Below are 21,629 nucleotides of genomic sequence, written 5' to 3' on the forward strand. Positions count from 1 at the left end.
CATCTACTGCATCTTTATGTAATACATGTATCACTAGCCACTTTAACTATGCCACTTTGTTTACATACTCATCTCATATGTATATACTGCACTCAATACCATCTACTGTATCATGCCTATGCCGCTCTGTACAATCACTCATGTATAATATATGCCATTTAGCAGACGCTTTTATCCAAAGCGACTTACAGTCATGTGTGCATACATTCTACGTATGGGTGGTCCCGGGAATCGAACCCACTACCCTGGCGTTACAAGCGCCATGCTCTACCAACTGAGCTACAGAAGGACCTTTATGTACATATTCTTTATCCCCTCACACTTGTGTCTATAAGGTAGTAGTTTTGGAATTGTTAGCTAGATTACTTGTTGGTTATTACTGCATTGTCGGAACTAGAAGCACAAGCATTTCGCTACACTCGCATTAACATCTGCTAACCATGTGTATGTGACAAATACAATTTGATTTCATTTCTACTCAGAGCTACAACAAGCAGTGCAGCAGTAATGAATGAGTAGGAAAGTGTATCTATACGCTTGAGTTGTTATTATTAGCGGCTTGGGTCTTTTTTAATGTCGAGGAATATTTCACTTTCTCTGTTCATAGGAGTAACATGAATTTGTGCACGATGCGGTGTAACTTGAGTTTCGCCATCATCTGGAAGACTGTGTCACTTTTTGGTCAATGTCAGTGGAGGAAAGGGAGAGTGGAGGGATGTTGAGATGCGGACCCTCAGTCTAATGCTCTTTCCCACATCTGAGACTGACCATCAGATGCAGGCACAAGAAGCCCCCCAAAAGTATGTAAGTGTATGCTCACTCAGCTGTGCTTCACAAGTAATACAACAACGGATCTATTACCGGTATGATCATAAATATATATTTTTAAATGGCCTGAACAACAATGCATTGACAGGGCAATTCAAGCAAAGCCAATATGCTGCGATAACGTACAGTAGGCCTAAAGTTTACTGCACAAACTTTATTGCTACAGTACTGTTTTTAATTGGTTAATGGTCCTTAGGCTTATGTTTTTTAAGTCAAGTTTTAAAAAATCCTTGCGAAGCAACTGCTCTCTATGTATCCCTATTGATCGCGCATTCTTCTGTTTCTTATGTAGCAGGAGTCAAAGAAACACAGAACGGATAAGTAGGCGCGCAATAGATGATGGTAGTTAATTATCACATTTTCTGCGCTAAACTATGTAGAACACTGGCCTGCTGGAAACTACAACTCCCAAATACAGTTCGGGTGCGATCTGATTTATCTCTAGAGAAACTGCAGAATTAAAATAATTGACCCTGTAACGGTTTTCATGTGGTGAAGGAGAGTCGGACCAAAATGCAGCGTGTAGATTGCGATCCATGTTTAATCAAATAAACGTAACACGAATCAATACAAAAACACTACAAAACAATAAACGAAACGAAAACCGAAAACAGCCTATACTTGTGTCAACTAACACAGAACAAGGACATCAGGACACTAAGGACAATCACCCACAACACAACCAAAGAATATGGCTGCCTAAATATGGTTCCCAATCAGAGACAACGATAAACACCTGCCTCTGATTGAGAACCACTTCAGACAGCCATAGATTTAACTAGAACACCCCACTAAGCTACAATCCCACTACATACACACCACATACAAAAACCCATGTCACACTCTGGCCTGACCAAATAAATGAAGATAAACACAAAATACTTCGACCAGGGCGTGACAGAACCCCCCCCCCCGCCCCCCTCCTAAGACTCCCGAACGCACCTCAAAACAATAGGGAGGGTCCGGGTGGGCGTCTGTCCATGGTGGCGGCTCCGGCGCGGGACGTGGACTCCACTCAACCACTGTCTTAGTCCCTCCTCGCGTCCTTGGATAGTCCACCCTCGCCGCCGACCATGGCCTAGTAGTCCTCACCCAGAACCCCACTAGACTGAGGAGCAGATCGGGACTGAGGGGTAGCTCGGGACTGAGGCAGCTCGGGACTGAGTGGAAGCTCGGGAGTGAAAGGAAGCTCAGGAGTGAAAGGAAGCTCAGGAGTGAAAGGAAGCTCAGGAGTGAAAGGAAGCTCAGGAGTGAGAGGAAGCTCAGGCAGGTTGATGGATCTTGGCTGACTGGCAGATCCTGGCTGACTGGCAGATCCTGGCCGACTGGAAGTTCTGGCGGAACCTGGTTGACTGGCGGATCCTGACCGACTGGCAGATCCTGGCCGACTGGCAGATCCTGGCTGACTGGCAGATCCTGGCCGACTGGAAGTTCTGGCGGAACCTGGTTGACTGGCGGATCCTGACCGACTGGCGACTGGCAGATCCTGGCCGACTGGCAGATCCTGGCCGACTGGCAGATCCTGGCCGACTGGCAGATCCTGGCCGACTGGCACCTCTGGCGGATCCTGGCTGACTGGCACTTCTGGCGGATCCTGGCTGACTGGCACTTCTGGCGGATCCTCGCAGACTGGTGGATCCTGGCAGACTGGCGGATCCTTGCAGACTGGCGGATCCTTGCAGACTGGCGGATCCTTGCAGACTGGCAGCTCTTTGTAGACTGACAGCTCTTTGCAGACTGGCAGCTCTGGCTGCTTCATGCAGACTGGCAGCTCTGGCTGCTTCATGCAGACTGACAGCTCTGACTGCTCCATGCAGACTGACAGCTCTGACTGCTCCATGCAGACTGACAGCTCTGACTGCTCCATGCAGACTGACAGCTCTGACTGCTCCATGCAGGCTGACAGCTCCTTGCAGACTGACAGCTCCTTGCAGACTGGCAGCTCCTTGCAGACTGGCAGCTCCTTGCAGACTGACAGCTCTGGCTGCTTCATGCAGACTGACAGCTCTGGCTGCTCCATGCAGGCTGGCAGCACCTTGCAGACTGGCAGCTCCTTGCAGACTGACAGCTCTGGCTGCTCCATGCAGACTGACAGCTCTGGCTGCGCTGAACAGACAGGAGACTCCAGCAGCGCTGTAGAGGAAGAAGGCTCTAGATGCGCTGAACAGACAGGAGACTCCAGCAGCGCTGTAGAGGAGGAAGGCTCTAGATGCGCTGAACAGACAGGAGACTCCAGCAGCGCTGTAGAGGAGGAAGGCTCTGATAGCGCTGAACAGGCGGGAGGCTCCGGCAGCGCAGGAGAGGCGAGGCGCACTGTATGCCTGATGCGTGGTGCTGGCACTGGTGGTACTGGGCCGAGGACACGCACAGGAAGCCTGGTGCGGGGAGCTGCTACCGGAGGGCTGGTGTGTGGAGGTGGCACAGGATGGGCTAGACCGTGAAGGCGTACTGGAGATCTTGAGAGCAGTGTTGGCACAGGAGGCTAGGGATATGCACAGGAGGCCTGGTGCGTGAGGCTGGCACCAACTTCACCAGCCGACCACCCCCACCTCAGGACGAGTATGGAGCGCTGACCCAGGTGCCATCAAATCCCTGACACGTTCCGTCGGGCGAATTCCATGCAAAAAGCACCAACACAGCAACTCCCTCATTTCTCTCTCCTCCAATTTCCCCATTAACTCATTCACAGTCTCTGCTTCGCTCACCTCCAACACCGGCTCTGGTCTCCTCCTTGGCTCCTCACGATAAACAGGGAGAGTTGGCTCAGGTCTGACTCCTGACTCTGCCACTCTCTCCCTGAGCCCCCCCCCCCAAAAAAAAATAAATGTCTGGGGCTGACTCTCAGGCTTCCTTGCCAACCGTGTTCCCTCATATAGCCGGCTCCTCTCTCCGGCTGACTCTGCTCTCCTCGCTGCCTCCACCTGTTCCGCCTTTGGGTGGCTACACTCCCTTGGTTTAGCCCAGGGTCCTCTCCCGTCGAGGATTTCCTCCCATGTCCAGAAATCCTTATTGCGCATCTCCTCTTTGGGCTGCTCCTGCCTGTTGACACGCTGCTTGGTCCGTTTATGGTGGGTGATTCTGTAACGGTTTTCATGTGGTGAAGCGGACCAAAATGCAGCGTGTAGATTGCGATCCATGTTTAATCAAATAAACGTAACACGAATCAATACAAAAACACTACAAAACAATAAACGAAATGAAAACCGAAAACAGCCTATACTTGTGTCAACTAACACAGAACAAGGACATCAGGACACTAAGGACAATCACCCACAACACAACCAAAGAATATAGCTGCCTAAATATGGTTCCCAATCAGAGACAACGATAAACACCTGCCTCTGATTGAGAACCACTTCAGACAGCCATAGACTTACCTAGAACACCCCACTAAGCTACAATCCCACTACATACACACCACATACAAAAACCCATGTCACACCCTGGCCTGACCAAATAAATGAAGATAAACACAAAATACTTCGACCAGGGCGTGACAGATCCGACGTTGGTCAATGAACAAAAAATAGCCGACATTTCAGTTGAACACTCAGCACTAATTCAAAATGATAAAGCCATCAACCATTTGTTATTTTCTTTCTTCAGTCTTTTACATAATATTAACACCTTGGGAAATATGCCTGACCATATCGCCACAATGAGAGACCAGTATTTCCTTGGGGAGGATTTAGAGAAGAGTTAGAGTCTGTTAATCTGAGGTACTGTTGGAAAGGAGTTCATCCTTCCTCACAACAAAGATCCATTAATCCAGGATGGTGTATACAACTGTCTGAGGAGATGTTATGAAGCCCTACAAAGGTTAGAGTTGGCAAAATATCACTGTTTGGGTTCTACTGGTATTCAAGCCATCATGAATGATCGACCCTTGACCTCTCATCAAAAATACCACTAGAACTCAGTATGATGAATGTTATAAATGAGGTGTTTCTCCCCCAGGTCTGGAGCTCAAGGCTACAGAGCAATTAATCACTCATGTTTATGTAAACTGTTTTGCAGGCTTGTCCAAGGCACGTGTGGATAAAATTGTAAGGCCTTGTATTTGCAAACATGCCTGCCAACTACCTACGCGGGAGGCCGCGGAGACGCACAGACTCATGGTAAGTGCATCAGTGAGCGTTTCATCTGAGCCTCTGGGCCTCAGACCCACCAAACCAGAGGTTTAATCAAATTGAATGAGTTCTCTAAAGATGTGTGATGGCCTGGGAGACTCCCTCAACGTGCTGTCGGCTAAATCATCACGACCACACTGGAAGGACTGGAGACCAGCACCAGCTTCATTGGTACTAAACGTGAGTCTACACCATATCATTTAGATGAGTCCCCCATCTCATTAATTAACACACTCATACATTCATTGCCACCTGTTAGGTCAGCGCTCATTCAAACACACTATAGTACATGTGTTAGACTATGCTTTGTTTGGCTATGTGGCTTTGTGTGGTATGATCCTGTGATTCAGCAGTCATTGATATCTTAGTGATGTCTGCATGAAGATGTGATGTGGACAGTCTGGATGATACTCACTTCCCTGCGGCGTAGACCTCTGCTGTGTCAAACAGATTGATGCCGTTCTCGTAGGCCAGACACAACAGCTGCTCTGCCATCTGTTGGCCGGAGAGTGGAGCGAGGGAGAGGAAAAAAAGAGGAAGGGAGGTGGTCCAGAGATCACTGATCGGCGCTTAAGTGTTTTCAACTATTAAAACCCGGTCTGCATGGGGTTGTAATCTTCCGTGCTATGGCACGCGTGTTGCTTCTCTGGCTCTCTATGTGTCAATATGTTTAGAGTGTAAGCAGTGGACTGCAGAAGCATGTAGATAGTTGTGAAATTGGAGTGTTGACTGACTGATAGAAAAAACACAATCCATCTGGTCTCACCTCATCCGTTATCTGCCCTCCGAACGTCACCCATGTTCCTACAGAGAGACGACAGGGAGACTGTGTTAGTAGTCTATCAGACTAGAGATACATAGAGAGAGCAGTGTTGAAGAGGCAGTGATGCCACACACTGACTACTGTAGCTTTTTAATTATAGTTGGAAGAGATGAGGCTTTGGCAGAGTTTGCCATAACAGTGTTAGTTAACAGATGGAGGTCTCAGCTTGCTTTTCTGGCATATCTTCACTCTCCAAGATATCTGCTAGGAAAATTATTTGGTGTGAAATAAATTCCCTCTGTGGTTCACTTTGTGTATTTCTAGTGAAAACAACAGCAGTCTGGGTCACCTCTAACACATTTTTGTCTCCTAGCCCCTCCGACACCCCCCCCACACTCACCTAGTCCAAGGCAGGACACCCTCAGGCCAGACTTCCCAAGGTTTCTGTCAGAATACAGAGAAAACATTATCCTTAATATGGTGTTGATACTTGCGCTGTGCTTTTTAGTGCTGTAGGTTTTTTATATAGTCAAGCTTTGTTTAAAGTAGTTCCATGCTACATGACAATGAATGTATCTGTGTCTCCACTGACAGACTACTGGGAGGATGCAACAACTATGGCAGTTGACAAACATGACAGCTCACGAAAAAACATTTTGTCTCTCTGTACTCTGGATGCAGATGGAGGGGAGCAGGCTCACAGATGCCCACCAGGAACACGGATGCTGACAGTAGGATTATGTGATGTTGTGTGTGCATGTGCCTGGCCATGTGTGATTCCACAGGAGTGTTAATCTGGCCCAGCATGACATCCTGTGGAATATCTCAGTTGACACCAGGAAGCCTAGTGCCACACCTCAATCCCCTATAGCCAATCACAAGCTTCGACTCCAGCTCAAACCCCTATAGCAAATCCCAGTCCCTAGAAAAATCGCAGCTCAGACACAGACTCCACTGCTGACAGACATACACAGGTTTGGTTAAGTTCTCTTTTACCTTTCAGTCTAAAAAGTCACAGGTAAAATAAATAATACACTGGGAAAACCTGCAGTAGGTAACAGGCTTATTCTAGTGTTAGAAATTCAGGGGCACAAAAAGCATATTTCTTTTCTCCATCAACATTTCAAGCACATTCAATTATTAATTTGGGCAGTATTCAAAAGATCGAAAGCCTCAAGGTTGCATAGCTTTCTGTGCGGTGCATTTAACAGGCTAATATAATTTAACCAGGGCAGCTTTGTCATGGCCAATAACTTAAAAAACATTGTCAAGGCAACACAGAACAGCGAACCACAGAGGACGATTTGAGGCGGCGCTAGGCTACAACCTTAAATGCTGCACTTGTCATAACGGGTACACCACAGAAATAAGTAGAACCATTTCATGTATTTCTATGGGTTACACAATGTACCTTGTTCCTTCCTTCCTAAGCTCTCAATACGAAGAATCCAATCCAAATAGGAGATCCTTAAAGCCGGTGACCTTATCTCAAAACACAATGAACCATACCAACTAAAAACCGTGAGTAGAGAACCTCGAGTTGCCTTCTGCTGGAGGTAAGTAAGATGTGTGGGATATGGAATGATGTAATGGCTGTTGTGGGAGGAAGAGTGTGTAGGTATATGTGGGGGTCTGTCTAATTTTGTAGGAGTATGATTGTGTGCATGTGGTTATTATTGGATAATACATTTTCGCACTTACTGTGTTTATGTATGAGAGTGTAGCCATGGCTGTGTGTGTGTGTGTGTGTATGTGTGTGTAGGATTATGAGTGTGTGGGTGTCTTGTGAAGCCATGGAGGTTTTCTACATTGCTGTGGTGACTAAGAACAAAACAGTCCATTTATGTTGCTCTGAAAAAGCAAGGGGATCCAAAAAGCCCACTTTACATGCGGACTGAGATTCAAAATAAACCAGCACCATTAACAAGCATATGCACTTGTTAATGGTGATTCTCTCTTCAAATGTCGGGTCCTTTAGGGTCTCTCGTGATATCTTACCATGTGTTATATGCAAGTCCAGCGCACTAAGAGAGGAAGAGGCGAAGCGAGAAGGCCGACTCCGACCTGTGTGAAAATAAAGCATGGACTTTTTTTTGTACCGAGGTCAATGAGAGTATCGAATTTGGTCCAAAATTAAATGTATTTGCTAACTTGCTACGTGTGGCCTATATAATCGAATTAACGCTAAGGTTGTAACAAATGTACTAATATAAGTGGACGTTCTTGACATAGCGCCAACTATGCAAAAATAGATTTTATACCATAGTTGTGTCTGTTGTTCACATCCGAATCTGCCATCTCATTGGCTAGAATGTTCACGCTTCCTCCCGCCTGCCTTCTGCCTTTGCAGCCATTCATTCCCATTGTTAGTGCAGAGACTCCAGCATCTTCTAAGTATACACAATAATATTTGGTAATATTTGGAATACAGTACACAGACACACAGTCTGGTCCATTGGCTGGTCCACCTTTTGAAAGGCAACTTCTGGATTTTTCCAGCAAATAAAAATGGAAGTTGCTTTTTCAAAACAATGGCAGGAAGATGGAACAGTAAACTTGCCAAAAGGTGCCACCGATAAGTTTGCTAAATTAAGAAAGAATTGACAGATGAAGATATACAGGTGATGAAACCAGAATAACATTAACGATGTACCAGATTGTTTGCTTGCTAGCTAGCTAACGTTTGTTTCTAACGAGGCTAACTACACAAAATAATTGTAAATTCAGGCACGAATACCTGTGATAAAGATAGATAAAGATAAATAGATACACAAAAGTATGTGGACAACCCTTCAAATTTGTGGATTTGGCTATTTCAGCCACACGTTGCTGTCAGGTGTATAAAATCAAGCACACAGCCATGCAATCTCCATAGACAAACATTGCCAGTAGAATGGCCATACAGAAGAGCTCAGTAACTTTCAACATGGCACCGTTATAGGATGCCACCTTTCCAACAGGTCAGTTAGTCAAATTTATGCCCTGCTACAGCTGCCCCGGTCAACTGTAAGTGCTGTCATTGTGAAGTGGAAACGTCTAGGAGCAACAACAGCTCAGCAGCGAAGTGGTAGGCCACACAAGCTCACAGAACGGGACCGCCGAGTTCTGAAGCGCATAGAAAATCATATTTCCTTGGTTGCAACACTCACTACAAAGTTCCAAACTGCCTGTGGAAACAACGTCAGGAGCTTCATGAAATGTGTTACCATGGCCAAGCAGCCTACCTGCATACATAAAGTTTGGTGGTGGAGGAGGAATAAATGGTCTGGGGCTGGTTTCATGGTTCGGGCTAGGCCTATTAGTTTCAGTGAAGGGAAATCCTAACGCTACAGCATACAATGACATTCTGTGCTTCTAACTTTTGTTAACAGTTTGGGGAAGGTCCTTTCCTGGTTCAGCATGACAATGCCCCCATGCAAAAAGCGAGGTCCATACAGAAATGGTTTGTCGAGATTGGTGTGGAAGAACTTTTTTGAATCTTTAATATAATTGTTTTTATTATTTATATATATATATATTCTCTACTGTATGTACAGTAGCCAATTTGTTGTTTTTCATCTGTAGACACTGAATCAGGTGGTCGATGAAACGATTGGGTGAGGACTGTTGTCATGGCTTGAGGTATTATACATTAAATGCTTAATAAGATTAAAAGAACGGTGCACATGGCCTTCACACACACTCCGTGCAATCTGCTCAGAAATGAGACGTACAGTGAAGCTGTTAGCCCAGATAAATGGGGAAGCATGCTTCTGGACTACAGTCACAACAAATGGCCATAAATTGTTATTCCAGAATCACAGTATTGTTCAACTACAAGTGCAGGACAGGTGTTAATTTGAGTTAGGTTCTTCACAAAAAGTAACCGACAGTTCACACACCCAGTCTGGTCTATGTCATTGTTCACCTAGAGACGATACATCCCTTTTTATCATTTCTGTGTAGTGCAAAATATTTTATCAGGCTGGCTGTTGATACTGCATGTTGGCTCTGGGCTATCATTCACCTCTATGCCCTCCCCTGCAGGAATCTGGTAGCAGTACTGTAGCAGGCTGGTTTGATCTGGGGTCAGTTTGCTGCTACGCCTCCCTGGACACAGACCAGAAGAGTAAGGTCACCTACATCTCTTACCCTGTTCAATTATGGACTACTGACGCACACTGCATTACACTACAGTCAGGAGCAGGAGTAGCCTCAACACATTGTGAGTGGACTCAATGACCACTGACTGTGTGAAAGTTATTTTACTGGCTGTAAATGAGACAAGTCAGAGCCTCCGGGCCATTTGTACTAGTGGCCTCATGCAGGGCCGGATTAAGAAATCATAGGCCCCGGTGCATTGTTAAATGAAATAAAAGTTGAGCAAAAGCGTTTTTAGGATTTCTACAGATTAAAAAATAAAAATTAAATCAGGGCATCCCCCTCAAGAATCAGCCTTTTAAAAAAAGTGAATTTCATGCAATTCTATGTAATTTACATGACAGGAGACATTAGCTGAATCTTTTGTAATACCACACAAATGAATGAAATGAGTGGCTACTCTGACACTGACAAACTGAGATCAATCAAGTCTTGAATTCAAACAAATAATAGTCCAGGCCAATGAAGCGACATACAGATTGTACAATATTAGGAGTAGAAACAGAGCCTTGCAAAGGTATTCACCCCTTCGGTGTTTTTCCTATTTTGTTGCATTACAATCTGTCATTTATATTGATTTTTATTGAATTTCATGTAATGGACACACAAAACAGTCCACATTGGTAAAGTGAAATGAATAACTTGTTTCATAAAATAAAAATAAAAGAATTGAAAAGTGGTGCGTGCATATGAAGCCCGTAATAAGATCTGGTGCAACCAATTACCTCAGAAGTGACATAATTGATTAAATAAAGTCCACCTGTGTGCAATCTAAGTGTCACATGATCTCAGTACACACACACACACCTGTTCTGAAAGGCATAAGAGTCTGCAACACCACTAAGCAAGGGGCACCACCAAGCAAGCGGAACTATGAAGACCAAGGAGCTCTCCAAACAGGTCAGGAATAAAGTTGTGGAGAAGTACAGATCAGGGTTGGGTTATTAAAAAATATCAGAAACATCTCACGGAGCACCATTAAATCCATTATTTAAAAAAAATGGAAAGAATATGGCACCATAACAAGCCTGCCAATAGAGGGCCGCCCACCGAAACTCACAGACCTGGCAAGGAGGGCATTAATTAGAGAGACAACACAGAGACCAAAGATAACTCTGAAGGAGCTGCAAAGCTCCACAGCGGAGATTGGAGTATCTGTCCATAGGCCCACTTTAAGCGGTACACTCCACAGAGTTGGGCTTTAAAGAAGAGTGGCCAGAAAAAGTGCCATTGCTTCAAGAAAAAAATTTGCAACATGTTTGGTGTTCGCCAAAAGGCATGTGCGAGACTCCCCAAACATAAGGAAGAAGGTACTCCGGTCAGATGAGACTACAATTTAGCGTTTTGGCTATCAAGGAAAAAGCTGTCTGGCACAAACCCCGAGAACACCATCCCACAGTGAAGCATGGTAGTGGCAGCATCCTGCTGTGGGGATGTTTTTCATTGGCAGGGACTGGGAAACTGGTTAGAATTTAAAGAACGATGGATGGGCTAAATACAGGGAAATTCTTGAGAGCAGGACAATGACCCTAAGCATACTGCTAAAGCAACACTCGAGTGGTTTAAGGGGAAACATTGAAATGTCTTGGAATGGCCTCGTCAAAGCCCAGACCTCAATCCAATTGAGAATATGTGGTATGATTTAAAGATTGCTGTACACCAGCAGGGACCCATCCAACTTGAAGGAGCTGGAGCAGTTTTGCCTTGAAGAATGGGCAAAATTTCCAGTGGCTAGATGTGCCAAGCCTATAGAGACATATCCCAAGAGACTTGCAGCTGTAATTGATGCAAAAGTTATGCACACTCAAGTTCAGTTTTTTTGTCTTATTTTTTATTGTGAAACAAACAATAAATATTTTGCATCTTCAAAGTGGTAGGCATGTTGTGTAAATCAAATGATACAAACCCTCTCAAAATCTATTTTAATTCCAGGTTGTAAGGCAACAAAATAGGAAAAAAATTGACACACCTACTCATTCAAGGGTTTTTATTTTTACTATTTTCTACATTGTATAATAATAGTGAAGACATCAAAACTATGAAATAACACATACGGAATTATGTAGCAAAAAAAAAGTTCAACAAATCAAAAGATATTTTAGATTATTCAATGTAGCCACCTTAATGATAGCTTCGCGCACGCTTGGCATTCTCTCAACCAGCTTCTCCAACAGTCTTAAAGGAGTTCCCACATACGCTCAGCACTTGTTGGCTGCTTTTCCTTCACTCTGTGGTCCAACTCATCCCAAACCGTCTCAATTGGGTTGAGGTCGGGTGATTGTGGAGGCCAGGTTATCTGATCCAGCACTCCATCACTCTCCTTCTTGGTCAAATAGCCTTTACACAGCCTGGAGGTGTGTTGGGTCATTGTCCTGTTGAAAAACAAATGATAGTCCCACTCAGCGCACATCAGATGGGAGGGTGTATCACTGCAGAATGCTGTGGTAGCCATGCTGGTTAAATGTGCCTTGAATTCTAAATAAATCACTTGTGTCTATTGGCCCAAACAGGTCTCTTCTTCTTATTGGTGTCCTTTAGTAGTGGTTTCTTTGCAGAAATTTGACCATGAAGGCCTGATTCACACAGCCTCCTCTGTCGTTTCTCTTTGCTTATGTGAGCTGTTCTTGCCATAATACGGACTTGGTCTTTTACCAAATAGGACCATCTTCTGTATACCACAACTGCCTGGCTCAAATGCATTTAGGAAAGAAATTCCACAAATTAACTTTTAATAAGGCACACCTGTTAATTGAAAAGCATTCCAGGTGAAGCTGGTTGAGAGAATGCCATCAGTGTGCAAAGGGTGGCTACTTTGAAGAATCTCAAATATAAGATATATTTTGATTTGTTGACTTTTTTTGTGTGTGTGACTTTGTTGGTTACTACATGTTTCCATGTGTTATTTCATAGTTGTGATGTCTTCACTGTTATTCTACAATGTAGAAAATAGTCAAATAAAGAAAAATCCTTGAATGAGTAGGTGTGTCCAAACTTTTGACTTGTGCTGTATGTGTGTTTATGTAATATCAATTCAGCCTGTATGAGCATCGAGTACACCACCTACATCAAGCATAAAAACAGCAGCATCCTACCTGAGAATGCACCCTGGGTCTGAATGCAAACCTATACGCCCCGTCTCTATCGTCCTGATGTAGTAGTGATGGGTACATGGAAATGAACAGATTGCAGGCACAGAAGGCTTTCCATTCCCGAGGCTGGATTTGTCCTTTGCCTGGGGCTGGGCACTTCAAGAGGCTGAGTTAAGGTGCCCATAGGGGTGGAAATGGATCAATCCTAGGCAGGAGAGGGGTGGATCATTCATGGGATTAACTGTATACGCTAAAGAAAACTGGTGCATAAAAGCTTACTCACTAGAGCACAGATCATGACCACACTGCATCATTTAGTGCCATATGACACTATTTACAGTAGAGTAGAACAAAAATATTCATAACACGGATAACCATACATAATCTTATATGTATACTTTAAAGGCCCAATGCAGTTTATCTCAATATCAAATAATTTCAACAGTAAGTCGAGACCCCGACTGAGTTAAAATAAATAAAATTTTACACACACACACACACACACACACACACACACACACACACACACACACACACACACACACACTATGAAATAACACACATGGAATCATGTAGTAACCTAAAAAGTGTTACATCAAAAATATATTTTATATTTGAGATTCTTCAAAGTAGCCACCCTTTGCCTTGATGACAGCTTTGCACACTCTTGGCATTCTCTCAACCAGCTACAGCAGGAATGCTTTTCCAACAGTCTTGAAGGAGTTCTCACATATGCTGAGAACTGCATTTTGGCTGCATTTCCTTCACTCTGCGGCCCCACTCATCCCAAACCATTTCAATTGGGTTGAGGTTGGGTGTATGTGGAGGCCAGGTCATCTGATGTAGCACTCCACCACTCTCCTTTCTTGGATATATACAGCATATCACAAAAGTGAGTACACCCCTCAAATTTTTGTAAATATTTGAGTATATCTTTTCATGTGACAACACTGAAGAAATGATACTTTTCTACAATGTAAAGTAGTGAGTGTACAGCTTGTATAACAGTGTAAATTTGCTGTCCCCTCAAAATAACTCAACACACAGACATTAATGTCTAAATTGCTTGCAACAAGTGAGTACACCCCTAAGTATTTTCAACTATCAGGAAATAACACAAACATGTTGCATACTTTTACAGTGCGAGTTAAATCAGATGTTGTACAATATGATACAAATCCATAATTCTTACTGCACTGGGACTTTAATGTGCTATTTACAGTCCATTGTCCTTTACATTCCGTTTCCTGTGATTAAATAAAGCCTCTAAGTATCTCCCCGTGGTATGCTATATTATTAAACCATTCTGCACCAATTCATTTAACACTAATCATGTCACATGGACAGTTTAAAGGCATGTTACAGAGAGTAACACAAAATGATTGTCAACATAACTGACACACTATCCTCAAACAATATAAAAATGTCACTAATAATTTACAAATGTAAGCTGCTGCACTGTATATAACATCATCCAACATAGATGGTCTTTCTAAACAGTTTAGTCACACAATGTGGAAAACATGACATAATTCTATCTTTGTTTCCTTCATCAGCTTAGATATTGACACATATGGGCGGCAGGGTAGCCTAGTGGTTAGAGCGTTGGACTAGTAACCGAAAGGTTGCAAGTTCGAATCCCCGAGCTGACAAGGTACAAATCTGTCGTTCTGCCCCTGAACAGGCAGTTAACCCGCTGTTCCTTAACTGACTTGCCTAGTAAAATATATATATATATTTTTAAATAAACATATGCTTTAGTGGGATGTAGCCTAAGAAACAGGATGAAAATAGTCAACATAAATGTCAACAAACATATTTGAAAGCGAAAAGGCGATTGGCATGTGAAAGACACTATTTGCTGACGGATATGAAAGCTAAATGTCTATTCCTTGCAGCACATAGCAGGATGGATTAATACATCTATTTCCAGTATGTTTAATAAATACAATAACACGCTTAGAGAGAGGATGAAGTGAGAGCAGAGTGCTGCTAACGCAGAAACACGCAGCTCAGCTCAGAGCAGCACAGTCTCTAAATAAACTGTCTCTGTCAGGCAAGGAGAAAACAGCTCTCTCCCCATTCACCTAAACATGCTCCCATCAGTGCACATCTCTCACACACATCCACACAGTGTACTTACTCAGACACAAACTCTATGCATATAGAGAGACACACAAACACATCAATAAATGGACTTCTCTACGGTTTGGCAATTCACCCTAACATGCCCCTAGCAAACAGACGCCAAGTGTTATTTTCTTGTGCATTAAAGATAGGCTGGTGTTTAAAGTAAGTGGCTATGTATGTAGCTGAGTCTGCTGCAGTATACAGTCCTATCAGTGTTGGTACTGGAGTAGAGTGGCTACAGTACAACAGGCCTAAGTATCCTGCTCTGTGTTCCTCTCTAAAGAGACAGATTTGAAGTAGGAGTAAAGCCCATGCAGAGCCTCTCGGAGTGCAATATGAAGTCCTTATGTTAGAACACCCAAATCACACACACCCACTCCTTTTGTCACAAATACCACACTGCCATCTGCTCAGGTACAGTCTAAAAACGACAATACTTTAAAGTAAAACAGCCAATGCAGATGGACTGCTGAATCAGTTTTATAGGTAGGTTGGAGCAGGGTGGTGTTGCGTCTCCATCTCTGATAGCTAGCTCACACCTGAACACAGCAGTTTGATTTAAACACCATCTGCTTAGTTCACACACAGACTCTGCCCGTTAGTTATACTGGGCACTGATTCAGTTTCAACTTTACAACTATAACACTGGGTGTCCAGAGCCCGTCAGCAGTCATAATTCCTGGCAGCCAATTAATCTTTAAATACAGTGGGGAGAACAAGTATTTGATACACTGCCGATTTTGCAGGTTTTCCTACTTACAAAGCATGTAGAGGTCTGTAATTTTTATCATAGGTACATTCAACTGTGAGAGACGGAATCTAAAACAAAAATCCAGAAAATCACATTGTATGATTTTTAAGTAATTAATTTCCATTTTATTGCATGACATAAGTAGTATTTGATCACCTACCAACCAGTAAGAATTCTGGCTCTCACAGACCTATTAGTTTTTCTTTAATAAGCCCTCCATTACCTGTATCAGCCACGCTCAAGGTACTAAACGATATCAGAACCGCCATCGATAAAAGACAGTACTGTGCAGCCGTCTTCATCAACCTTGCCAAGGCTTTCGACTCTGTCAATCACCATATTCTTATCGGCAGACTCAGTAGCCTCGGTTTTTCTGATGACTGCCTTGCCTGGTTCACCAACTACTTTGCAGACAGAGTTCAGTGTGTCAAATCGGAGGGCATGCTGTCCGGTCCTCTGGCAGTCTCTATGGGGGTGCCACAGGGTTCAATTCTCAGGCCGACTATTTTCTCTGTATATATCAATGATATTGCTCTTGCTGCGGGCGATTCCCTGATCCACCTCTACGCAGACGACACCATTCTATATACTTCCGGCCCGTCCTTGGACACTGTGCTATCTAACCTCCAAACGAGCTTCAATGCCATACAACACTCCTTCCGTGGCCTCCAACTGCACTTAAACGCTAGTAAAACCAAATGCATGCTTTTCAACCGTTCGCTGCCTGCACACGCACGCATGACTAGCATCACCACCCTGGATGGTTCCGACCTTGAATATGTGGACATCTATAAGTACCTAGGTGTCTGGCTAGACTGTAAACTCTCCTTCCAGACTCATATCAAACATCTCCAATCGGAAATCAAATCTAGAGTCGGCTTTCTATTCCGCAACAAAGCCTCCTTCACTCACGCCGCCAAACTTACCCTAGTAAAACTGACTATCCTACCGATCCTCGACTTCGGCGATGTCATCTACAAAATTGCTTCAAACACTCTACTCAGCAAACTGGATGCAGTTTATCACAGTGCCATCCGTTTTGTCACTATAGCACCTTATACCACCCACCACTACGACCTGTATGCTCTAGTCGGCTGGCCCTCGCTACATATTCGTCGCCAGACCCACTGGCTCCAGGTCATCTACAAGTCCATGCTAGGTAAAGCTCCGCCTTATCTCAGTTCACTGGTCACGATGGCAACACCCACCCGTAGCACGCGCTCCAGCAGGTGTATCTCACTGATCATCCATAAAGCCAACACCTCATTTGGCCGCCTTTCGTTCCAGTTCTCTGCTGCCTGTGACTGGAACGAATTGCAAAAATCGCTGAAGTTGGAGACTTTTATCTCCCTCACCAACTTCAAACATCTGCTATCTGAGCAGCTAACCGATCGCTGCAGCTGTACATAGTCTATTGGTAAATATCCCACCCATTTTTACCTACCTCATCCCCATACTGTTTTTATTTATTTACTTTTCTGCTCTTTATCTCTACCTGTACATGACCATCTGATCATTTATCACTCCAGTGTTAATCTGCAAAATTGTAATTATTCACCTACCTCCTCATGCGTTTTTCACACAATGTATATAGACTGCCTTTTTTTCTACTGTGTTATTGACTTGTTAATGGTTTACTCCATGTGTAACTCTGTGTTGTCTGTTCACACTGCTATGCTTTATCTTGGCCAGGTCGCAGTTGCAAATGAGAACTTGTTCTCAACTAGCCTACCTGGTTAAATAAAGGTGAAAAAAAAATAAAAAAATAACAGCACCTGTTTGAACCCGTTACCTGTATAAAAGACACCTGTCCACACACTCAATGAAACAGACCTCTCCACAATGGCCAAAACCAGAAAGCTGTGCAAGGACATCAGGGATAAAATTGTAGACCTGCACAAGGCTGAGATGGGCTACAGGACAATAGGCAAGCAGTTTGGTGAGAAGGCAGCAACTGTTGGCGCAATTATTAGAAAATGGAATAAGTTCAAGATGACGGTCAATCACCCTCGGTCTGGGGCTCCATGCAAGATCTCACCTCGTGGGGCATCAATGATCATGAGGAAGGTGAGGGATCAGCCCAGAACTACACGGCAGGACCTGGTCAATGACCTGAAGAGAGCTGGGACCACAGTCTCAAAGAAAACCATTAGTAACACACTACGCCGTCATGGATTAAAATCCTGCAGCGCATGCAAGGCCCCCCTGCTCAAGCCAGCGCATGTCCAGGCCCGTCTGAAGTTTGCCAATGGGAGAAGGTCGTGTGGTCTGATGAGACAAAAATAGAGCTTTTTGGTCTAAACTCCACTCGCCGTGTTTGGAGGAAGAAGAAGGATGAGTACAACCCCAAGAACACCATCCCAACCGCGAAGCATGGAGGTGGAAACATCATTCTTTGGGGATGCTTTTCTGCAAAGGGGACAGGACGACTGCACCGTATTGAGGGGAGGATGAATGGGGCCATGTATCGCGAGATCTTGGCCAACAACCTCCTTCCCTCAGTAAGAGCATTGGAGATGGGTCGTGGCTGGGTCTTCCAGCATGTCAACGACCCGAAACACACAGCCAGGGCAACTAAGGAGTGACTCCGTAAGAAGCATCTCAAGGTCCTGGAGTGGCCTAGCCAGTCTCCAGACCTGAACCCAATAGAAAATCTTTGGAGGGAGCTGAAAGTCCGTATTGCCCAGTGACAGCCCCGAAACATGAAGGATCTTGTCATGCAATAAAATGCAAATTAATTACTTAAAAATCATACAATGTGATTTTCTGGATTTTTGTTTTAGATTCCATCTCTCACAGTTGAAGTGTACCTATGAAAAAAATTACAGACTTTAAAATGCTTTGTAAGTAGGAAAACCTGCAAAATCGGCAGTGTATCAAATACTTGTTCTCCCCACTGTATATCCTGTATATCCAGGGAAAAGCAAGTCAGCTCCTCCTCACATTTACATGGCCACTGCAGTAAATTATGTAAAAACAGGGACAAGCCTCTACTGTTTGCCTATCCAAACCCAAGTCACAAATACCTTACTGTATTTCAGAAAACAGCTTCAAATAGCCTCCACTTAAAGTCAACTCAAGAGTTTAAACACATAATGAACGGTCCATTGTCTGGCTGTGGATATTCAGTCCCAGCCTCTTTGCTGTTCATTGGGCTGTTCTAAGCCCAGCCTCCAGGGCATGGTGGCCAGAGTAGAGAGAGAGAAAAACATATGGAGCTAGGCTGAGAAAATAGAGAAACATATGGAGCTGGGCTGAGAAAAGAGAGAAACAGATGAAGCTGGGCTGAGAAAAGAGAGAAACAGATGAAGCTGGGCTGAGAAAAGAGAGAAACATATGGAGCTGGGCTGAGAAAAGAGAGAAACAGATGAAGCTGGGCTGAAAAAAAAGAGAGAAACAAATGATGCTGGGCTGAGAAAAGCGAGAGAAACAAATGAAGCTGGGCTGAGAAAAGAGAAACATATGGAGCTAGGCTGAGAAAAGAGAGAAACATATGGAGCTGGGCTGAGAAAAGAGAGAAACATATGGAGCTGGGCTGAGAAAAGAGAGAAACAGATGAAGCTGGGCTGAGAAAAGAGAGAAACAGATGAAGCTGGGCTGAGAAAAGAGAGAAACATATGGAGCTGGGCTGAGAAAAGAGAGAAACATATGGAGCTGGGCTGAGAAAAGAGAAACAGATGAAGCTGGGCTGAGAAAAGAGAGAAACATATGGAGCTGGGCTGAGAAAAGAGGGCCTCTAGATCTTATAGGACAGACTACCTACTTGCCCTGCCAGCCAGTCGGATATTTTACCGTTTCACTGAGAAGCGGAGACGGCTGCTTTACATAATCGTAAGCCATTTTGTGTTAATTCAGTCCTGACTAAAGCCATTGGGAGGAGGAGGATGAGACACAGGCTGGATAGTAGTGAGGGGAGGTGGAGATATTAACCAGTCATGTCATACAGGCCCACTGTCACATAAGGGAGAAGCTCAGACTCTGGTAAACCTTGTTGCATGAATAGAATGTGCTTGGAAGCATCTACCCATGACAATTTGACTGATAAACTCATGGGTACACTCCCGAGCTTTCTCTCACTCCCGAGCTTCCCCTCAGTCCCGAGCTGCCTCAGTCCCGAGCTGTCCTTCAGTCCCAAGCTGTCCTTCAGTCCCAAGCTGTCCTTCAGTCCAGTGGGGTTCTGGGTGAGGACTACTAGGCCATGGTCGGCGGCGAGGGTGGTCTATCCAGGGACGCGAGGAGAGGGGACTAAGACATTGACTGAGTGGGTTTCACGCCCTGGTCTAAGTATTTTGTGTTTTTCTTCATGTATTGGGTCAGGCCAGGGTGTGGCATGGAGTTTTTGTATTGTGGTGTGTTTTGTCTTGGGGTTTTGGTGTGTATGTATTTGGGATTGTAGCTAGTGGGGTTATCTAGCTAAGTATATGGCTGTCTGGAGTGGTTCTCAATCAGAGGCAGGTGCTTATCGTTGTCTCTGATTGGGAACCATATTTAGGCAGCCATATACTTTGAGTTTGTCGTGGGTGATTGTCCTGAGTGTCTTGATGTCCTTAGTCTGTGTTAGTTTGCACCAGTTAAGGCTGTTTCGGTTTTCACTACGTTTATTGTTTTGTAGAGTTTGTGTTTTGGATTCGTGTTACGTTGTGTGATTAAACATGGATCGCAATACACACGCTGCAGTTTGGTCCGACTCTCCTTCACCACATGAAAACCGTGACAGGAATTGAAATTAGCTGCAGTGTGACCCATACGCCTGCTATTCTATGTTGTAACACAGAGCGAGGGGTCTCCCATGTACATTGGGTCCTGTGCTGAAATGTGAAATTGGAGAGTGTAGTGGCCCAGTTCTCTGCTCTGTAGCACTGGAGAGTTTACGTCAAGGAAATGCACACTGACAAGAGCACAGAGTAGCCCAGCCTGCACCCTCCTGGGCACAGGGCTAACACTACGCTACGCTACACACACGCACACATACACACACACACACACAATCAAAAACATGTTCACAGCCAGGAAATGCTCAACACGTGCGCACACACACACCATTTTTTTTGCCTTGAGCTGAGCCCATGTCCACTCATTCAATATCATCAAAAGGTCCAATGCAGCCATTTAAAAAGAAAACAATCTCAATATCAAATAATTTCTGGATAACAATTACCTTACTGTTATTATTTTTGACCATTTAATTTGAAACAAACAAAAAATATATTCTTAGAAGATAAGGGCAAGCAAGAATTTAGCTAAGAGTGTCTGGGAGTGGTCTGAGTAGGGAGGGGAAAACTGAATGAACTGTTATTGGCAGAGGTTAGGAACTCTTTCTTATTGGTCTATTAACTAATTTACTGCATGGTGATGTCACCATGGAAGGCCAAAACTCCATCCCACCAAAATAGCTCTTACACTAAAAGGGAATTAGCATAATTTTCACAACTGCACATTATTATTCCAACCTCAGTGTGGATATATTTATAAAACACAGGAAAATCACGTTTTTGACTTGACCTTTCAACCCGATTATCATGGTGTTGGTCAACATGACTAAGCAGCCGCCAGCATATCAGATAAGAGTGCTGCTTCTGCACATTATATCAGATAAGAGTGCTGCTTCTGCACATTCAGACTTTGAAAATCGGGTCCATTCAACATCTGGCCCGTTCATATAAGTTTTCAGTGCACCCTCCCATCTTAATTGCAGTGAAAGCAATTGCTAAACAGTGGACTGATATTCAGAAGCAGCTAGAGTGGAAGTTGAGGATTGGTAAATAAGAATATCCTGAAACACTGAGCTTAACAAAGAC

The 21,629-nt window shown here is 44.1% G+C and overlaps 1 protein-coding gene across 12 annotated transcripts in view; it reads right to left on the reverse strand.

Annotated features, from left to right (window-relative positions):
• Positions 1 to 21,629, reverse strand: part of kcnab2a (potassium voltage-gated channel subfamily A regulatory beta subunit 2a) — a 133,944-nt gene that overhangs the window by 20,086 nt on the left and 92,229 nt on the right. For all 12 annotated transcript variants that reach the window (XM_052526828.1, XM_052526830.1, XM_035777639.2 and 9 more), the window contains 3 exons: positions 6,122 to 6,165; positions 5,725 to 5,762; positions 5,374 to 5,453 (listed from right to left, as the gene is read on the reverse strand). In XM_052526828.1, the coding sequence (XP_052382788.1) occupies positions 5,374 to 5,453; positions 5,725 to 5,762; positions 6,122 to 6,165 (162 nt within the window). The remainder of the gene's footprint in view (positions 1 to 5,373; positions 5,454 to 5,724; positions 5,763 to 6,121; positions 6,166 to 21,629) is intronic.

The sequence above is a fragment of the Oncorhynchus keta genome, chromosome 10 (assembly GCF_023373465.1).
Source record: "Oncorhynchus keta strain PuntledgeMale-10-30-2019 chromosome 10, Oket_V2, whole genome shotgun sequence".
NCBI classification, from domain to species: domain Eukaryota; kingdom Metazoa; phylum Chordata; class Actinopteri; order Salmoniformes; family Salmonidae; genus Oncorhynchus; species Oncorhynchus keta.